This window comes from Ceraceosorus guamensis (assembly GCF_003144195.1).
Source record: "Ceraceosorus guamensis strain MCA 4658 unplaced genomic scaffold IE81scaffold_37, whole genome shotgun sequence".
Taxonomy (NCBI): Eukaryota; Fungi; Basidiomycota; class Exobasidiomycetes; order Ceraceosorales; family Ceraceosoraceae; genus Ceraceosorus; species Ceraceosorus guamensis.
In genome coordinates, this window is record NW_020290032.1 from 115,626 (window position 1) to 133,726 (window position 18,101).

General features: G+C 56.2%; 5 protein-coding genes across 5 annotated transcripts; 2 read left to right on the top strand and 3 right to left on the bottom strand.

Moving 5' to 3' along the window:
• Window positions 1-1,232: 1,232 nt before the first annotated feature.
• Window positions 1,233-2,014, top strand: IE81DRAFT_291310 (hypothetical protein; the record flags this gene model as incomplete). Its single annotated transcript, XM_025511894.1, has 2 exons — window positions 1,233-1,545; window positions 1,620-2,014. 2 exons carry the CDS (start codon window positions 1,233-1,235, stop codon window positions 2,012-2,014), a joined length of 708 nt encoding a protein of 235 aa, XP_025368975.1.
• A 59-nt stretch (window positions 2,015-2,073) lies between these two features.
• Window positions 2,074-5,573, bottom strand: IE81DRAFT_155241 (trehalase-domain-containing protein). Its single transcript, XM_025510480.1, has 8 exons — window positions 4,693-5,573; window positions 4,542-4,611; window positions 4,368-4,465; window positions 4,216-4,299; window positions 3,666-4,148; window positions 3,195-3,601; window positions 2,968-3,130; window positions 2,074-2,910 (listed from the first exon to the last, which is right to left on the bottom strand). Exons 1-8 carry the CDS (start codon window positions 5,287-5,289, stop codon window positions 2,134-2,136), a joined length of 2,679 nt encoding a protein of 892 aa, XP_025368976.1. The 5' UTR covers window positions 5,290-5,573; the 3' UTR covers window positions 2,074-2,133.
• Window positions 5,574-6,039: 466 nt separating this feature from the next.
• On the bottom strand, window positions 6,040-9,629 carry IE81DRAFT_324154 (Metallo-dependent phosphatase). The gene is made up of 10 exons (XM_025514159.1): window positions 8,659-9,629; window positions 8,132-8,593; window positions 7,906-8,070; window positions 7,570-7,836; window positions 7,346-7,484; window positions 7,061-7,270; window positions 6,815-6,989; window positions 6,668-6,747; window positions 6,518-6,602; window positions 6,040-6,442 (listed from the first exon to the last, which is right to left on the bottom strand). Exons 1-10 carry the CDS (start codon window positions 9,250-9,252, stop codon window positions 6,217-6,219), a joined length of 2,403 nt encoding a protein of 800 aa, XP_025368977.1. The 5' UTR covers window positions 9,253-9,629; the 3' UTR covers window positions 6,040-6,216.
• Window positions 9,630-9,886: 257 nt separating this feature from the next.
• Window positions 9,887-11,422, top strand: IE81DRAFT_367166 (hypothetical protein). The gene is made up of 3 exons (XM_025517058.1): window positions 9,887-10,511; window positions 10,584-10,658; window positions 10,766-11,422. The coding sequence occupies exons 1-3, from the start codon at window positions 10,110-10,112 to the stop codon at window positions 11,045-11,047; spliced, it is 759 nt and encodes a 252-aa protein (XP_025368978.1). The 5' UTR covers window positions 9,887-10,109; the 3' UTR covers window positions 11,048-11,422.
• Window positions 11,226-16,827, bottom strand: IE81DRAFT_155303 (hypothetical protein). The gene is made up of 4 exons (XM_025510481.1): window positions 14,091-16,827; window positions 11,833-13,977; window positions 11,635-11,764; window positions 11,226-11,570 (listed from the first exon to the last, which is right to left on the bottom strand). Exons 1-4 carry the CDS (start codon window positions 16,671-16,673, stop codon window positions 11,365-11,367), a joined length of 5,064 nt encoding a protein of 1,687 aa, XP_025368979.1. The 5' UTR covers window positions 16,674-16,827; the 3' UTR covers window positions 11,226-11,364.
• Between the last annotated feature and the right edge of the window lie 1,274 nt (window positions 16,828-18,101).

Below are 18,101 nucleotides of genomic sequence, written 5' to 3' on the forward strand. Positions count from 1 at the left end.
GCAACGAACGCTGCATCGCTGCTGGCGTTGCTGCTGCTCATCTGGATGCAGACCGCGCGTTGTGGGATGGCCGCTCACGGTTGATGCATGAGCCACCCTTGCTGTTTTCAGCTGCAAGGGACACTACCCGGGCCCGCCATGCGCGCGCATGCTCCACTCCTCGTGACTCAAGCAAACGTTCACCCGCCCCGCTGCGCGAGTCAGAGGGATGCGCGCGACGCGTCTGCTGCATCTGCTGCATCTGTGTTGCGCGCGCGGGCCAGCCACCCATGATTTGAAATAGAGGTTAAAGATGACCCACGCGGTTCAATTCATGATTTATGCCGTCCCCTTCGCTTCACTTGACCGCGGGATGAAAACAAAATTAAGGATGTAAATCAACAATCTCAAATTCAACGCAACACTAAGGAACCTTCAGGATTCTTCGAGGCAAAAGGAGTTCCCCATTTGAATCTTGAATACCTATTGTATATACCTGTTGGAGTGACAACAATCAAAGAGCGCCAAAACCTTTGGCCTTGAATCCGAAGGTCTCCACTTTCCGCACTAAGCAAACTTTCCACGTCTCCTCGCGAAGCCGCTTTTCATCATTGAGTGTAAGTTCAGGGTCTCCGTCCACTGCACGTTGGTCGTCACTCCTGCTTTTCCTTAGCCAAGCTTGTCATCTGATTGCGTCTTTATCTTGCTATCCCAAACTGACTTCTATCATTCGCGACACTGGACGATCACGTGCAACCATGATCGGCGCACCAGCAGGTCTGCGGATGATGACATGTTTGGGTCCACCGAGCTACCTAGGACGAGCGGCCGGATCTGCCATCACAGCGATACGAGGCAATCCTCTACCAGCAGCCTCAAGTGCAATCTCCCGGGGTGCTTACCACTCATCCACAGCGAATGGTCCTGGACAGAGAAACCTTGCACTCGCCTCGCGATCGGTGCGGTGCTCAGGTCAGCGATCGGCCGAGTCCATCAGGCAGCAAGTGCTCCGCTCGGCACAGAGTAGTCTTCACACCAATGCTCATCATTTTCACACCTCTTGCAACATCTCGCTGCAACGCAGCACTTCCAAATGCGCTCAAAAGGACGACTCAGCAAGCTCTAGCGCTCGAGCAGGCAGACAGCCAGGGAGTGGGGACACTTCGACTGTCGATGCACGGCCACAAGAGGCGGCTTCTCCAAGCGCTGCAGTAACTCACGATGCGGCCTCTACAGCACAGAGCAGAAGCAAGATGGACTCGACCTCGACTCCGGCATCAAGCTCTCCCGCTCCAGCACTCTCCGAGGACATTCTGACACTTCCAAACGTTCTCACGATCTTGCGATTAGCTTCCACTCCCTTACTGGGTTATCTCGTCGTTCAGGGTCACATGGAGCATGCGTGCGTGCTGCTGTTCGTATCTGGCCTGACGGACGTGCTGGATGGCTGGATAGCAAGGGCAAGAGGAAGCTATACAGTCTTTGGAAGCATTGCTGATCCTGCTGCGGACAAGGCGCTCATGACCGTCATGGTGTTGGCTCTAGCGTACCGCGGTCTATTACCTGGTGTGTATTTCTTATCGCCAAAGACGTAGCTGCGGCATTTCCGCTGACCCGCAGGCCTCGCTCTCGCGTTGCAGCTTCTCTCGTCGCATTGATTCTAGGTCGAGACATTGCGCTGGTCATCAGCGCTTTCTTTGTCCGGTACAGAACGCTTCCAGAACCAAAGACTTTTTCGCGCTACTTCAATCCTCGCTTGCCCTCCGCCACAGTCACACCGACGCAACTTTCAAAGTACAACACCTTTCTTCAGCTATTACTGGTGGGCGGGGCGACGCTCTTGCCCATCACTCCCGAGTGGTTTCAAGAAGCCTCGCAGACGCCTTGGAACATGTACATGGCGCTCGTCGCCATCACCACGGTATGGAGCGGCTTGGGCTACTTGGGAGGCGGTGGATCTGCTAAATTTCTTGGCAACAAGGCGAGGGAAGTCGCTGCTAAGCGGTTCAAGGGCAGCAAGCAGGATAAGTCGTGAGGCTGGTGCTATGCATGACATTCCAAGTTCGCATGACATCTCGTGCTGTATGGGACGCAGTCATTGTCGACGAAATCTGCTCGCTGATCGCCAGAGCTTCCAGTGGAGGCCGACCGCGCTTAAGCGAAGAGCTCACGAGGGTGCGTGCAGACCGAGAGGGCGCGGCGTTGAGCCTTGGTCAGGAACGTCAAGCCAACTTGGTACGAAGCATTGGTCCAGCCAAAGCCCTCTTTTGGCCAGTACTCCCACTGGGTTCCCTGATTGCCATATTCGGCCTCGACGAGGTGGGAGAGGTTAACGGCGTCAAACTTCTCCGGAATCATCTTGAAATCGACAAAGGAGACGGTGAGCAGGTAGAGCCAGCGGTACGCCAATCGGCGACTGTCCTCGACGTAGTTGTAGCGCTCTAGACCGATCCAGGCTAGCATTTGATGGGGTGGCCAGGCGAAGGGATAGTCCCATTGACGGTTGGGCCTGTCCAGCGAGATGGGTCCTCGAGAGTCTTCCGTGCCAGGGACCAATCCTCCTACTTCTTCAAATTTGCGCAATGAATTCTTCATCATCTTGGCTGCTTGGTCCTCGCTGGCCATACCTGCCCACATGGCCCAGAAACTCGTCACACTTTCATAGAAGGCTTGTCTCTGCGTGCTGGTGTCGTAGTCAAAGTATAAACTCTTTCCCTCGTTCCACAAGTACTTGTCCACCTGCTGCTTTCTGTATGCAGCGCGTGCAAACCACTCTGCGCTGGTCTGGGGCGCCGAATGGCTGTGCGACGGCTCGTCGGGCTGCTTGTCGGCGTAATTGGGTGGGAGCGGTGCCCAGAGTGTAAAGTCATCCTCGAGCTCCAGCTTGTCGTCAAAGACCTCGCGAATGGCAGTGGCAATGTCCACCTCGTACTGCAATAGGCATCAACGTCAGCTCAAGTTAGCACGGCCTTAGGTCGGTGAACTCACCTTGTACAATAGAGAATTCAGGTCAATGGTCGCAAGACTGGCGCAACGCTTCTCGAAGCGGTAAGATGTATCGTGACCGCTTTCGCGAACTCCACGGTCGTGCATGAAGTATTCATCAAGCGCTGGCTCGTGTACTTCTCCGTGATTGTACTTGTGGGTGAATCTGATGAAAGCATTTTTGCCGTTAGTGCCCTTCAGCAATTTGGATGACATTTTTTGCGACTCACTCGTTCACACTACAGCCGTACTTTTCTGCGTACGGACGCAGCACATGGGTAAAGTGACTAGCTTCCGTCTCGGGCGGCACACCAAGACCTTCTGGTCGGTATCGACTCAAGCCGGTCACGGGGTCATAGCGAGGTTCCTTCATCCAAACGGTGTGGTACTCCTTGATGGCCGATTGCATCGCCCTCTTGAGCCACGCTTTGTTGTCCGCATCTTCGTCGGGGTTGAGTCGGCTGTATACCTGCAGAGCCATGTCGGTGAGGAAGGGCGGCTGAGACCGCATCAAGTAGTAGCTCCTATTCCCGTTGAGAACCTTGCCGTAGTGGCGAATGTTGAACATGAAATGCTCGATGATGCCTCGAGTCATGTCGACCCATCCATCGACGACCAGGCCGAGCGAGATGAAATACTGCGAGATGGGCTGGGATTAGCTGATGTCTCAGCGCTTTCCTATGGTCACACGCGAAACGTACCGAATCCCAATTGTACAGCTCATTGAAACGAGCGCCTGGCACAATGAAGGGTATGCCTCGCAGCTCCTCTTTTCCCCGATCATTCGTCTCCTTGCGCATGGCCAGGGCCAGCAAGCCGGGGCTCTCATTCAGGCTGCGCGTGTACTCCGAAGTGATGTTCTTCGGCAGCACTTGCACTTCGAGTCCGAGATTGGGCCGCTCCCGTGCCAGGGTGCGATAGTAATCTATCATCTCCGTCTCCGCAGCTGGCACGTAGATGCGAGGGTTGCGGCTTGCGCTACGATTTTTGGGATCCGAGAGGATACGTTCCAGTCCATCTCCATCGATGCGTCGAGTCAGATTGTGCCAAAAGGTTTGGCTGATCATGCGGCTCAGACGATCCACTGCATTCTCGGTCAGGCGCGACTCGTCCAGCACGATGCGTTTCCTGCCATGCTCTCGCGCCAGGGCAAGCTCCTGCAGCAGGTTGGACAGCATGTAGGTCTAAGGAAGCTGGCACAGTCAGCAGTGCATCGTGCGTGTACTGTGCTCGGTCGGAAGCGACACTTACTCCACGAATGTCAACACCCTTGTAGCCGTTTGACGTAGCTGTGCCGAGCGTGAGCACCTTGGGGCCACTGTCTGTTATGCTGATCTGCAGCGTCGCCGGTCCGCATCAGCGACTGCTGATGCGCCAGCACAGATCGCGCGCTCGTTACTTACTTGGAAATTGCCATCCGTATCTTCTTGTTCAAGCACGAGACGCATCGTTTCCTCGACATCCACAATGAAGCGTCTCTGGCCTTCCTGACTTACGGCATCTGAACGCAAAGGAGATATCATGCAGTCGAGTCAGGGCCGATCGGTGACCTGTAGACTCCAGCACCATCCACTCACCATGGCTAAGCCGACGCTGTCTGATGACTCTGTCATCGTTCATCATCACGGGCCTTCGCTTTTGCTGAGCCTGTTCGAGCAGGCGAGCGTTGCACAACTTGAGCTTCAATAGGCAGGGCTAGACTTCGAACATGCAGCTCACCCAACTTACCATGCTATAAGTGCGATTTACGCCTCCCGTTCTAGTCGTGCCTCGCGCAAACGGTGCTTCGCTTGTAGAGACGGTCTTGCGAAGGTCTGGCATGCCACGCAGATCATCCACGGGAGGTCCCGCATGAGGAAGGTGCTTGTTACCTCCCGCAGGCTCCACCTCGGGACGAAATGTGAGTCCCTGGTTATTTGGCGAGGCGGGCGTGCTGACACCTGGCGAGCGATAATTGCTCCCATCGGGATTGCGTCGAGGAGGCAACTCGAGCTCTTCGTCGGATTCCTCTTCGATGGCACCGTGCGTACTGGATCTCTTGGACCCTACAGATGCGATGCTCGCTTGTCTCATTTTGCGCATCAAACTGGCAGCTTTGGCTCCTAGTCCATCGTGACCATGACTAGATATGCCTCCTTCATCATCATCTTCGTCCTCCTCCTCGACTCGCAGGTCAGCAGTACGAGCTGCAGTTCTGCGCTCCTCAGCCTCGTCCTGATTCTTTGTAAAGGGATTGGATAAGCGTCTAGCGCTCGATGGAGAGATGGGCGAGAGGGGCGTCGAGGGCGCGCCTGCGCGTGAAGCCGCTGGCGAGTCGCTCGACATCTTGAAGCACCTGAGCTTTTGCGAGGAAATGAATAGGGGGCTTCGAAGCGTCGGCACAAAGCGGCAGTCAGACAGCCAAGTCGGGCGTCGTCAGTGCGCGAGATGATGGTAGATAGAGCGCGTACACCCAAAAGTGAGGGATGATTTGCATGAGAGGCTTTCCCTTACTCGCAGACAGGCTTGACGATGATGATGAAAATGCAGCACTCCGTCAAGACTCTACACCTTTTTGACAGCAACCCGCGACCAGCCCAAATCAAAATCACGAGTCACGAAGGTTAATCGTGAATCGAATCACAATCTTGAATCTGAATCACGGAGTGATGCACGCGGCGGCTGTGCAACTTGAGACGCAGGGCGAGTCAGTCGTGGCGCGGCATCTGCTGCTGCTGCTGCTGCTGCTGCGTGGTATTGTACGCATAGCGCCGAGTCGTGAGTGCGTCTGCGTAAGAGAGCAGCGCCGTGCTGCTCGCATGCTCGCGCGAGGCGCACGGACCATGCTGCACGGAGTCTCGGTGCAGCACCAATCAATCCATGCAGCGATCGGCATTCAATTCAGCAGATTCGTGATTGGTGGGTTTGGGCCTGAGACTTGCGACTGTCCTCAAATCTCACGCTGGATCAGTCTGCCAACTCACACCCGTCATGATGTGTGATCGAGCCAGCCAAGCTAGCATCTTCCGCGTGGTTGCTTCACTCGTCCGCTCAGAACACCATTCCCTAGCTATGAGACGAAATGGCGCAAAGGCTCGCTGATCGGAAGCGACATGTATGCGAATAGGAGTATAGCCAAGGCAGCAAGAAATCAAGGTGACAAAGGCAAAAGTAGAGACATGTAATAAGGATCGTGCAGCGTGACGGTCCAGACAATAATGAACGCAGCCGCAGCATAAATATCAGCCTCAAGGCTTCACAGGCATCAATCGCTCAATGCTTGCCTTTGGCCGGAAACATTTCCCAAAGTGTCGCTTCATCAAGCCTGCCCCTGGTGCGTTCGTACCTGTGCCAAGTGTTGATTTGTTCGCCCCACTGTTCCAGCTCGATGATCCTAACACGTCGCTCCATCTTGGTGCTGCCGTATCCCAACAAAGAGCTTCCGCCATTGAAGCACATCCAGATTCCCTTGATACGCCGACAGTCTGCATTCTCGTGCCTGAGTGAGGTCGGAGCCGCATATCAGTCTTAGCACTTTCTCTCGCGATGCCAAGAGCTTTTCGTCAAGACTTACATGTGACCCGAAAGCACGCCGACGACGTCATTTTCGGCACCTTGCCCTTGCAAAGCATCATACAGGCCGCCCTCCTTTTGTGCGCCTGTGAACAGCGAAACAGCGTCAGCAACCGGATCCAAGGCAGTACTAGAGGTGTATTTGACTCACCTCTGATACCGGATGTCTCGCCCTGAGGCTGCCCAATGATCATATCTTGACCCAGCTCATTCTTGTCGACAGGGGAGAAGCTGCAGATAAGGCACGGACATTAGAAGGTAATCGAATACGTAACGCTTGCGAGCCACTCTGGCTCACAATTCCGGCAAAGGGATGTGAACCCAAAGCAACGCAGGAGGTTTTCTACCACCGCTTCCCTCGGCAGAGTGCGCGTCCCAGGTCTTGTCGTCTCGTCTGATGTCGCTGCGCCTGGTTGTGACAAGTCTCGAAGAGTCTTGATCTTGTCTCCGCTTGGCCCAGATACGACCTAGATCTGAGGCGATGGACGCGGCGAGCATGAGCGATCGAAGTTCCAGTCGCCCTATGACTTCTCTACGAGCTCACCTTTGCCACTGTCTGGCTTGTAGGGAACAATATGCTTGACGACCTTCCGGCTCTGATCCAGCAGCCACTGGATCTGATCCTTTCGCACCCAGTCGTATCCTTTCGACGCACTGATGCCGAAGAAGGACCAAGGCAACAGGCTTCCCATTCCCGTCACGGGCGCGTTGACACCGCTGTCGAGAAAGTATAACGAGAACAAATGTGTGGCATCTGGGAGGTCACGCAATTCCATCAGAGTCAGCGTTCTTCATTCAGATGAGGGGTTTTTGTGTCGCCATGACTTACCCGGCGTAGGCGCCCGGAGGTGGATGTAGTAGTTGCCTGCCCCTGTGCCATTGTGGAGATTGGCCGGGCCAGCGCGTGCGAGTGAGTATGGCATGTGACTCAAGAGGAGTTGTAGCTCTCTACGGGTTAGCAAGCCGGTCTGGTCGAGCGCGGAGGCGGGGGAGACCACGTGGATGTCAGAAGCTTGCTGAGAACGAATACGCGGCGCTCTCACCCCTGCTCACTTGAGAATCATGGTTGCCCATGATACTGGTCCACAAGATCTTTCTGTCAATGACGGGCCTGAGATAAGTAGCCAATACGCTTCGCTCATCCCAGGACGTCCCCTGTCCATTGAGCTGATCGCCGCTGAAGACGACAAGGTCTGGCTTTTCTTCGTCCAGCCATTGTCCCATCAAATCCGTCATTGTCTTGGCGTTGCAGGGCGTGGTGTCAGTGCCACGGCATGGTTCAGGCGAGGTGGAAAAGTGCAAATCTGCGATTTGCATGATCTTGAAAATGATTGCGGAGAGGTCAGATGACGCGCGCATATCCTTGGAGGCACGCTATGCCGAACGCACCTTGAACTTTCCATCCTGATGGAAAGTCGGCGCTATCGGGCTTGAAGGATCAGGCTGAGGTCGACGCCTGACAGCCAAGCTGACGCTGACCATCGACATGGAAGGCTTTGCCGGGCTGATCTGCCCAACAATGGTAAAGCCGGGAAAAGCCTCGTTTTGGCCATACTACGAGAATTGGCGATTGCCGTCAGCACCGCTCAGAAGTCAGTACGGGGCTAGCACTTACGACAAGGTCAATCTCAGTGATGGCATCTTGCTGCGTTGACTGCCTCGGTAGCTTTTCCCTTGCAACCTTGCCCAATTCCTTGCTCTTCTCTCGACCGATGATCTCTATCACTTCTGTCTTGCCTTTTCCATCACCAGCAATCATGTGTTTGAATTCGTCGTCGATCTCTTTGAACATGTCATCGATCGTGTGGCCAGGTCTGTTGTGATGCTGACCAGGAGATGCCATTGGAGAATCGTCTTCTTCATCATCTCCCTTGTGTCCGCCGACAGTCTGAAACCATAGATGCACTTGTTCGCCTGTGCCCAGCATTCTGAAGAACGGCGTGCCAAGGTCCTTCTTGGTCTTGTGCCATCCTTGTTCGCGCGTTCCTGGGGCCGGCTGGTTCGCCTTGACTATCTTGACATCTACGACCTTTCTAACGCCTGCTCGACGCGAGCGGCGGTAGAAGATGTAGCGACTCTGTGGCGCAGAGGCGCAGTCTGAGCAACAACCGCACATTGAACGCATACAAGCCACAAACTCACCTCGATGTTTCCAAAAAGCTTGTCAAACACCCCACCGCCCAAAGCGCCTCTTCCCTTTTGCGCGGCCGTGTCAGCGCCCAACGGCCTGTCCACGCGAACCCAGCGACCTAGATTGGCTTCCTTGAGCTGCGAGGAACGGGGCAAACAGGGGCCCAGGCTCAGCAGGCTGCAGCTCTCTACAGTGATGTCCGTGATGGGCGCAGGATTGGGAAGGAGCGGAGCATATGCGTCCAGAGGAAATGAAGGATCCAAGCTTGCATCCAGCGCTTCAGAATCCCAAGCTTCCTGAGCTGTTGCCCCATTCGACGCTTCTCCATTTTGAGTTTGACTGGTGGATTTCTGATCCGGTCTGACGCTGATTTTGTCATGAGCTTGCCACCCAATCTTGTACCCGCTTAGGGGTTGGCGAATGGTATCATGGGAAACCCTGTACAGCACCGTCAATACGAATACAAAGGCGGCCCAGATCAAGACGAAACGAAGTGGTGGGCGTTTGCACCATCTGGACTTGCGCTTGTGCTGAGCATAACGCTCTTGCATGTGATACGTTTGAGGGGGGCGAGGCGGAGAGCCTAGCCTGATACCGCGTACCATCTCGAAAAGCTCACAAAAAGCTGTTTTTCGAAATGTCAGGCGATGTCAAGGGAAGCGCTCTGTTTGCTGGAGATGACTGCCCTCGACGGGGGATGGTGGTCGACCGCAAACGACGAGACCACCTCCAGCCAGAGCAGGTCTTCTGCCAGAGGGCCGGGGTCAGAACGAATGCGCCGCCCGGAAGGTGATGCGGACGAGGTCAGGCTTGGGCGTTACGATGACGCCGGGCGTGGCTACGGTTTAGTGAGTGTGGGCGTTGCTGTCTTCGGTATGGTATATGAAGGGGTATGCGGGTATATAGGGTAATTACGGTGAAGTGCCACAAGTCCGAAATGAAGTTATGAAGTCGTGAATTGTGAATTGTGAATCGTGAATCGTGGAAGCATTCACATTCTTGATTCACGCTTTGGGCCGCGAATTTGTAATTCCAGATTGCTGATGCTCCCTAGCACTCAAGACTCACTCAAAACTGCAGGCGTGCCGAACGCCCGCCTTGGCTATTTCCCACGTGATTTAGCGCGCATGACGCTGCACAGAGGAGAGAGTCGAAAGTCATGAGTGAGTCCGTGCGTTGGACGAAGCTCAGCGCGTGTTAGTTAGCCTCGCGACTTGCGCAACTTCCTGGTGTCCGCTTCGCCGAAGGTGGTGCTGATGATGCTTTAGGTAGCGTCCGTGTTCAGCGAAGTAAAGGTCGGACTGCAGTCGCGTCTCATTCTTGAAACCTACATTTCAACGATATACTTGGAGTTTCAAGCTGAAGATACTCACACTACCATGCGCGTGGAAGAGAGATCGTGCATAGGCCATCAAGAAACAAGAAGCGTTCGAGATTCGGGCCTCCATTCGCAAGCTGAACCATGTCATTCCTGGTGCAGCCTCTTCTGAGGAACTTCCTCAACGCGCAGGGTATGGGTGGAGACAGGCCGAATGCAACTTCAAGCGGAGGTAGCGCAGCAGCTCAGGATGGTGTGCCGGTTCCAAATACCGCCTTCAAAGCGCTGTACATCCCTCCAACATTGAGCGCACCCAGGACAGATGCGGAAGCCCAAGCGCTGTACAATCATTTGCGCACTGCCAGCTTCTTCTTGGATGCCATGCCTCTACTCACCGACTCTCTTCATCTGCCCTTCGGCATCGGACTGGACTCTGTCATTGGATTCGTACCCGGCGTGGGGGATTGGATAGGTCTAGTGCTCAGCTTGTACTGCGTCTGGCTAGCCAGTCTCTTCAAGCTGCCACAGAATGTCATCACCTGGATGGTGAGTGGGACGCATCCCTCGGTGGTGTGGCCGATCCAGGAGCGCACACTGACAATTCTCGTCATTCTTTAGCTCATCTTCGTCTTTGTGGATGCATTTGTCGGCATGATCCCCTTTGTGGGTGATGCGCTCGATGTAGCGTTCAAAGTGAGTCAGGGTCTCGGCGCTGCCCAGGCCTATCAGCGACGAAAGAAGCGAGTCGGCCTCTCACCAATCGTGAATCTGTTCGCGATGTTGCGATTTCCCCTCTTCAGGCGAATCTGCACAACTTGTCAGCCTTTGAGGCCCACCTGCTCAGGACGGGCGGGCGGACTGAAGCTGGAACGTTCTCGATAGCCTTTCCTCCTTTCAAGCCTTTTCTGCCCACCTTGCCCGAACCCATCGGTGTGGGTGTGAGAACATCAGAGGAGCCCACCAGGTCTCTGGGGAGTGCAGCCTGGAGACGTACCGCCCCTCCTTCCACCGCCGGTGCCGGCACGAACGCTCGTCAAGGCGGTCGATTCAGTCGCATGCCTTGGGGCAGCCGCGCCACATAGGACACAATCGATTCGCGTGGTAACCGCAAAGCATCGCATTTGATCAATAGGTACAAAGACAACATGGCAAAAAGATGTAGGATCAGCGACACGAGGCAAAAGTGTCCATAAGAGTAGGTCAAGATACGTTATTAGGGTCGTAGGACGTGCACGAAGCAGAGGCGGCGCGAGCTAGAAGATCGCAAGATGGCGCCTCGCTGGACCTTCTCCTCAATCATTCTAAGAGAGCGGCATGCGCGCGTTTTGACAGCCTGTGCAAAAGAAACACGCACCTCGTCAGAGTGGTGCGATTGATCGCCGTTCTGCTCGATAAATGCTCACCGTTCGGAGAGAACATGCACATCGTGTACAGCAATGCGAATGATGACGTTGGCGTAGAAGTCAGAAGCTCGTCTCAGCTTGGCCTCAATGATCGCCCGCAACTCCGCGGGAAGAGCAGCATAGGCCTCCGAACCTGATGCAGCAGGCGTTGGTGCGAGACCGGTCCGGCCTTCTGCGCGCAGGATTGCGACCAAGTGCGCACCTGCAAACGCAAGGCACAGCGATTAGCAGAAATCGCATCAGGGCTTCATGTCATCGCCACTCACCTAGCACTTGTGATCGGCTGAACGTGCGGGACAAAGCGTCTACGTATGTCGCGGGCGAGTCCACGCCTTTCCCGCCGTTTGTCATGCGATCCAGCCCGCGCGTAAGCTTCGATCCAAAGGAACCGAGACCCTGCGAGCGCGTGACTTGTTGAGCATCTATCAAGCCATGTCGATCAGCAAGTCCCTGACAAGACTCACCGAAGTCTTTTTGCCGGCCATTGCGTCAATATAGCTCAGCTTTTTGGCCACATTGTTCTGCGCTTCTACGAGCAAGGCTTCAAACTCTTCCAGCTGCTTTCCAAAGTATGCTCCTTGGGCCACGAGCAAGCCAGGCTCATCGCCAACTGGCTGAAGCAAAGCCTCACCGGCCGTCTCCAGACCTTGCACCGCGCTTGTGACGAGCAAGAGCACTCGGATCTTGCTTTCCAACGATGAAAGCTTGGCTCCCTGTTGCGCCCACAACTCCTTGGGCACGTAGAGCTTGCGGGTGACGAAAGCGCCTTTGACGATGCTCAAATGCAGCTGACGCATGAGATGGAAAGGCCGCAGCGATGGGTCGAAGGGAACTGGCGGAGCGATGGACGATTCCGCTGGTCCACCTCCTACGCCTAACCAGGGCAGAATCGTGACCTTGATGCCAGACGCAAACGAAGGATGGCCACGCGATGCCGAGTGCAGACCCGTAGGGAAGACGAAAGACATTGCCGACGCTTGGCTATTTGAGTGAGCTTGCCCTGCTCGGTCACTGCTCGAGGGGCTGCGACCGGCCGACACTGCTCTAGGCATTGGGTGTAATCTTTGCGTTGCTGCAGCCTGTGCTGCGTTTGTCGAAGCGTACACACGGAGGCCCGTCGCGGCTGCACCCGGAGTCAACGGTCCAGCAGGAGAGCCTGGCATAGATGACTTGCGACTTATCCGGGGCATCGGCGGTGCACCTTCGCCATTCGACGGCAAGAACTGCGCAGGTAAAGGGGGTCGACGATTTCCGGGTTGGGAAGCAGCCCTCTTTCGACCAGCCGAGTCCAGCTGACCTCCAGAATGAGGTGGCGACGGGACGAAAGATCCATGGGGTCCGGCAGAAGTGCGCTCCATTCTTGGCGAGCTCGAGCTCTTTTCCGAGCCGGTCCGCTGCGCATCGAAAAAAGTGAGCGCTTCCATTGTGGGAGTGGCAAGCAAGCTGTTGCCCGATAAAGACGCATTAGAACCCGGCGAAGGGGCCCTTGCCGCCGGCATGACGTCCAGAAAATGCGGCACCTTTTGTCGCCGCTGGCTGATGGTCCCGCGCGAGACCGAAGGGCTTACAAGCAGACGAGGCTGGTTGGGGCTTGAAGCCGCCCCGTTCATCGTCCCTTTCGCAGCGCTTGCGTTGGGTCCAGTTTGCCTTGACGCGGCGTCGGCCGTGGACTGCGCCAGATCGAGCCGGTGGGCCCCACTCGTCCGGGGCGTAGAGATCGCAGAGCCCATGTCCGCTGCAGCTGCGTTGACTGCAGCTAAGGCGTTGCTCTCGCTACTAGATCGCCGCTCCATCGTTGTGCCATGGCTTCTAAGAGGTCGTTCAACGGTGAGTCGTTGACTGACACCAGAGAGAGAGCCTGTAGCTCGGGTCCCCATGTTGGATTGATGCTCGTGCACTCGTCGGGATTCGGACGACCGTCCAGGCCGAGAAGAATCGTCTAAAGAGCTCCTGGCAGGCGTACCTGCGCTGCGCAAATCGTCGATTGACAGATTGGGGTCCACATCAAAGTACGGCGTGGTCGGCGTCTTGAACTCTTCTTCGAGCCCAACAGACAAGGCAGTGCTAGCACGCGTAACGTCGGGAACTCGAAGAGCGCCGGAAGGCAAGCCAGGCCCAGTGCCTACAGCTGATCTGAACGAGCTTTCTGAATCCGATCGATCTCGATGCGCTTCGTGGTCCCCAGCGTTCGATCGTGGAAGTCTGTGTCCATTTTCCGCCAATACCTCTTGGTCGTCGAGACTGTCCCAGGTTAAATCCCGTGACCGATTGCGCTGTACCTGCTCAGCTTGTACGGAGATAGAAGGTGTAGTGAGAGAGCTGCGTGCGACGTCTCTCTTGAAGTCATTTGAGCCCGTCGCCCCTTCTAATGGCCGAGTGTCCGCTCGGAAGTGCGCGTCCGCAGCCTCGGACTCTGGCTGACGGGGAAATGCGAGCGAAGATTGTATAGTCCCTCGTGACCAGTTTGTTGGGGGCGATTGCTTCGGGACTTGCACATCGGCACTGCGTTGAGGCGAGCTGTCACCATCTTCAGTTGAAGCGCTAGCGATCTCTTCGTCTGGTTCGTACAACAGTGACAGCAAGCGTATCCGCTCCGCGTACGTGTCGTGCTACGAGACGAGACGAGACGAGTCGAGAGCAGTCAGCGGTCAGCCTAGCGCCGCGCTCCGACCCTTGCGCGGTTGATAGATGCGACATCGCGAGCACTTGCAAGTCTACTCACAATGACGCGCAAACGCCTACGCTCTTCCTCGCGGCTGCTCTTGTTCTTCCGCGGCCGATTTGGCGCAATACGATCCATGACTTCTTGCAGCAACCTGACGGCCTGCTTGTACGCCGCTATAGCCTCTGGCACGTTGTTATCGCTGTCCATGACTACAGCGCTTTGTGCTTTTTGCAGAGCGATGGTGAGGACGCTCTTGGAACTCAGAGGTGCACCATTTGCGTTGAGGAGCGAAGCTGGAGAGACGCCAGGTACTGTGCCCATCTCTGCAATATCAGCATCAGAAAGCATGCCAAAGCGTGGTGAGCCTACATCACTGAGGCCCGGCGTGGGAGGCGGCTGGGATTCATCTACTGGCGCTGCTGCAGCGCTGCCCGTGGGGCGCACGCTCCCCGCCGCATTTCCGGAGGTATGACCCGAATAACGAGCATTTTGTGATAGGCGATGCCCTCCAATGCTGGTCCCCGGAGATGTAAGAGAACCCGCATCGCTCGAGCCGCCCATGGAAGTGTTGTGGCTTCGCTGACTCCATCTGCCATGACGCGAAGCCGATGTGGTTCCAGTAGTGCTCGGACTCGCCTCATCATCGGCGTCTAACCCGCTCCCATTCGCTAGCTGCAAGTCCTCCCGGGCATGGGCCAGCACATTCGCAGCGGAAGACTTCGGTTCGTGGGTAGCGCCGTACTCGGTCGATGCGTGCCTAGACAGATTGTAGGTCGCTTCTGCTGACCTGACGCTGGTGAGCGCAGGGAGCAGAAGCTCGCGATGCGGTGCAGTGCTCAGTCGCTGCTCGTTGTGACTTGATCTCGGGGCACTCGAAACGCTTTGCGTTTGTCTGTGATGAGAACTCAAAGCGGGCAAAGGACCATCCTGATTGATGGCGGAGCCTTCGAACCGATTTGAGTGCGCATTGTCTAGCCTGCCTAAATCCTGCGGTTTTGCACCTTCTCGCCTTGTCGCAGGTGGTCCCGATATGTCACTCCCTTCAGCTGCGCTGGCCCCGCGTTGGGATGGCAGATCCCAGCTCCTGTCACCGATGATGGATATCCGGTCCGGTTTGTTGTACTGGAGCCTGCTGAGCCTGCCTCTTCCTGTGCTGCTGATCGTGGAGCTGTCGTTGCTCGTCAGAGATGCAGAAGCGTTCCCCTGACCTCCATATAAGGCCTGAGCTTTGTATGCTGCGCCTGGACTAATCACATCTCCCGCAGAACTCGTCGACACATCTCCATTGGCAAGATGAGTGGGGGTATTTCCGGTGTAGACGTCATCGATACTTGGCGACATCAGATCGCCATGAGAAGCCGTCCGGTTCAACGCCCGACGTGGGCTGCTGATGCCAAGCCCTTCGTTCGGACTTCCGCCAGGACTGACAGAAGCTGAATTGGGTATCGCTTGGTCGGGGATCCTAGTGATGTTGGAGACTTTGCGCCAGAGCTTACTATCGCTTCGACCTTTGTTGTCTGGCCTTGGTCGTGTTGGACTTGGCGGCGAGGCTCGACTCGCAGGACCGCGAGCACTCTCGTTCTGATCACGATCGCGTGACCTGCTGCGAGATTTGGCAGATCTAGGCGACTTGGACAATGCAAATGCAGAGCCTAGTCGACCCGGCTCTCGCGGTGATCTCTCGGGTCGCGGAGGCGGCGCCGGCACGGGAGCGGCTCCTTTTGATTGGGAAGTGTGTGCCTCTTTAAGAGACGAGCCGCCCCATCTTGCTGCCATCGCCGCGACGCTGCCTGTCCTCACTCGCGGCTCGAGTGTGTCAGCCGCAGCAGAAACGTTGGGGCTGGTTTGCGAAGGCGGCTTCTCTGTCGCGACTGTCGATGATGGGCTAGGAGAGACAGGACTGCTTTTCGATAATTGCCTGCCCGTCGCTGCCGATGCGGTCCCGCTTTGCTCTGCCACTGCGCGTGACTCCGGTCCGCGCTCCGTCCGCAGCGCATATTTAAAGACGTTTTCGCCATCAGAAGACGTCGAAGGGCTGCTAGACGATCCCGCCTGCGCTCTTGCCGGTCGCTCAGAATCTCTAGACTGAGCAGCAACGGGAAACGCTTCGCGCTCGAACGCTGCGGAAGGCTCTCGCGGCGGTGTTGGGACCGCTCCACTCTTGCCCAACAACGCGCCCAAACGGCTTCCGCGCGAGTTGGGTGCAGGTCGTTCCAAGGCCTTAAGTTTGCCATGTGCGGAAGCCCTGGGATTGCGCGGGTTCCAGCTATCCCAAGCAGGTTGTCCATCCTGCGCAGGCACGTCTGATGCACCAGAGCTGTCCGTCGAGCCCATCAAGGGTGACTCCGTATCCACAGTCTCCCACAGCTCTTCGTCTCGCACCAGAGACCGATTGGACGGGCCACCAGGTGCAGGCTGAGGAGCTCCGCCTCGACCTGCAGATGGACTCGCTGGTGCCAAAGACAGTTTGCCAGACACCTGCGCCCTACCGTCAAGGGCCGGAGAACTGGAGGTGGCAGAGCCTGCTTGCGCTGGCGTTCGGGGTGATGAGGAGAGCTCGTCGAAGGCCAGAAAGGACCGCGTGCCATCCATGCCTGGTGTGGAAGGCAGAAATGTAGACTTGCCGTTTGCTGACGCCATTGTGATGTCGCAATGCTGGTAAGGTGCGCAGCGCTCGCAGCTTGTGGGGCAGCAAAGACCAGCGCCGTCGCCGTCGCGGTCGCAAAGTCTGTCTGGCCGACGTCAAAAGCCTAAAGAAGCCCTGAAATGCCGCCACAGCGGGCTCGCAGCCGAATCCTTAGTCGGAGCCCAGACGCTTCGCTTCTGATGAATCGGTAGTGATGGTGAAGATGGGATTCGTGGCGCGAGCTAGAGGTCGTCAAAATTGGCTCGTAAGCTCGGTCGTCACAGCAGCATCGGGTGCGGGTATGTCAACGGACCCCTTGCAGGTCATTGCGGTTGCAGTGCCAGGCTTTCAGTAGTCAAACCGCTAGCCCGAGCGTCGATGAGGATGCTTACGTAGCGAAAGGTAAGATGCTGGCGAGTGGTATGCGAATGTATGCCCAGCAAGTGGCTGATGTAGGGCAAGAATGAAGTGGCACTCACGACTGTGTGACCTGTTGAATCGAAATCGAATGCCCACACCAAAGCAGCTTTGACAGCGATGATCTTCATGTGATCACTTCAAATCAACCTCGCGTCCTTAGCGTGCTCGAAAGCATCAGCAGCACTGATCACGCTCAAGCTCGCGCACGGGTGGACTCCTGCATGCGCATCCATAACCATCAGCAGCAGCGGGGGTTATTCGTGATTATAGGTCACCAGTGTGGGCACGCTATAGCTGTCGCAGCGCGCACGCGCTGGACAACAACAAGACGGCGCAAATTGGCAACGCGCGCTTACGCGCACGCGTACCGCGTACAACAAGCAGCAAGGCAGGGCAGCGGGGCAACACAACGTCGTGACGAGTAATCAGCACGCTTCACCCATTCATGCATGTATATTCGTGATTATATAGACACGCACGTCAGCAGCAGAGAAAGCAAGCGAGCCTTGCATTCAATTTCGCACACGCGCAAATGCAAACATGCGCAGACGCTAAAATTCAAAGCGTCGGTGGCGAGGCGCTCGCGCTTCGCCTCTCCGCACTTTGCTCGACATCAGTTCAGCGGCTCAGGTGCTGCCCCATCACGTAGCGCTCTCGCATCATGGACGCGGGCGCTCACACGTACAGCCTCTCAGCATTCGTGATTCACGATTAACAGAAGAGGTGCGGACCAGAATCAAGAATCTGAAAGGTGAATCCGTCGTGAGTCGTGAGTCACATGCAGCACCTAGTTCACTTTGTGCGCGTGCGTATGTGGCCACAGCAGCTGGACCGCGCACCCGCGTGGATCCTGACGCGAGTGCTCTAGCTGGATAGTAGTCACACTTTTAGATTCTGAAGAGTAGGTGACGAAGATAGAATTCAGGTCGAAGCCGCTCCGACCTCCATGCAGCAGCAGAGTCCTGACGCTCGATCGGCCCATTCAAGATCAGCTATATAGGACGCCAAGTCCGCGAGTGTGG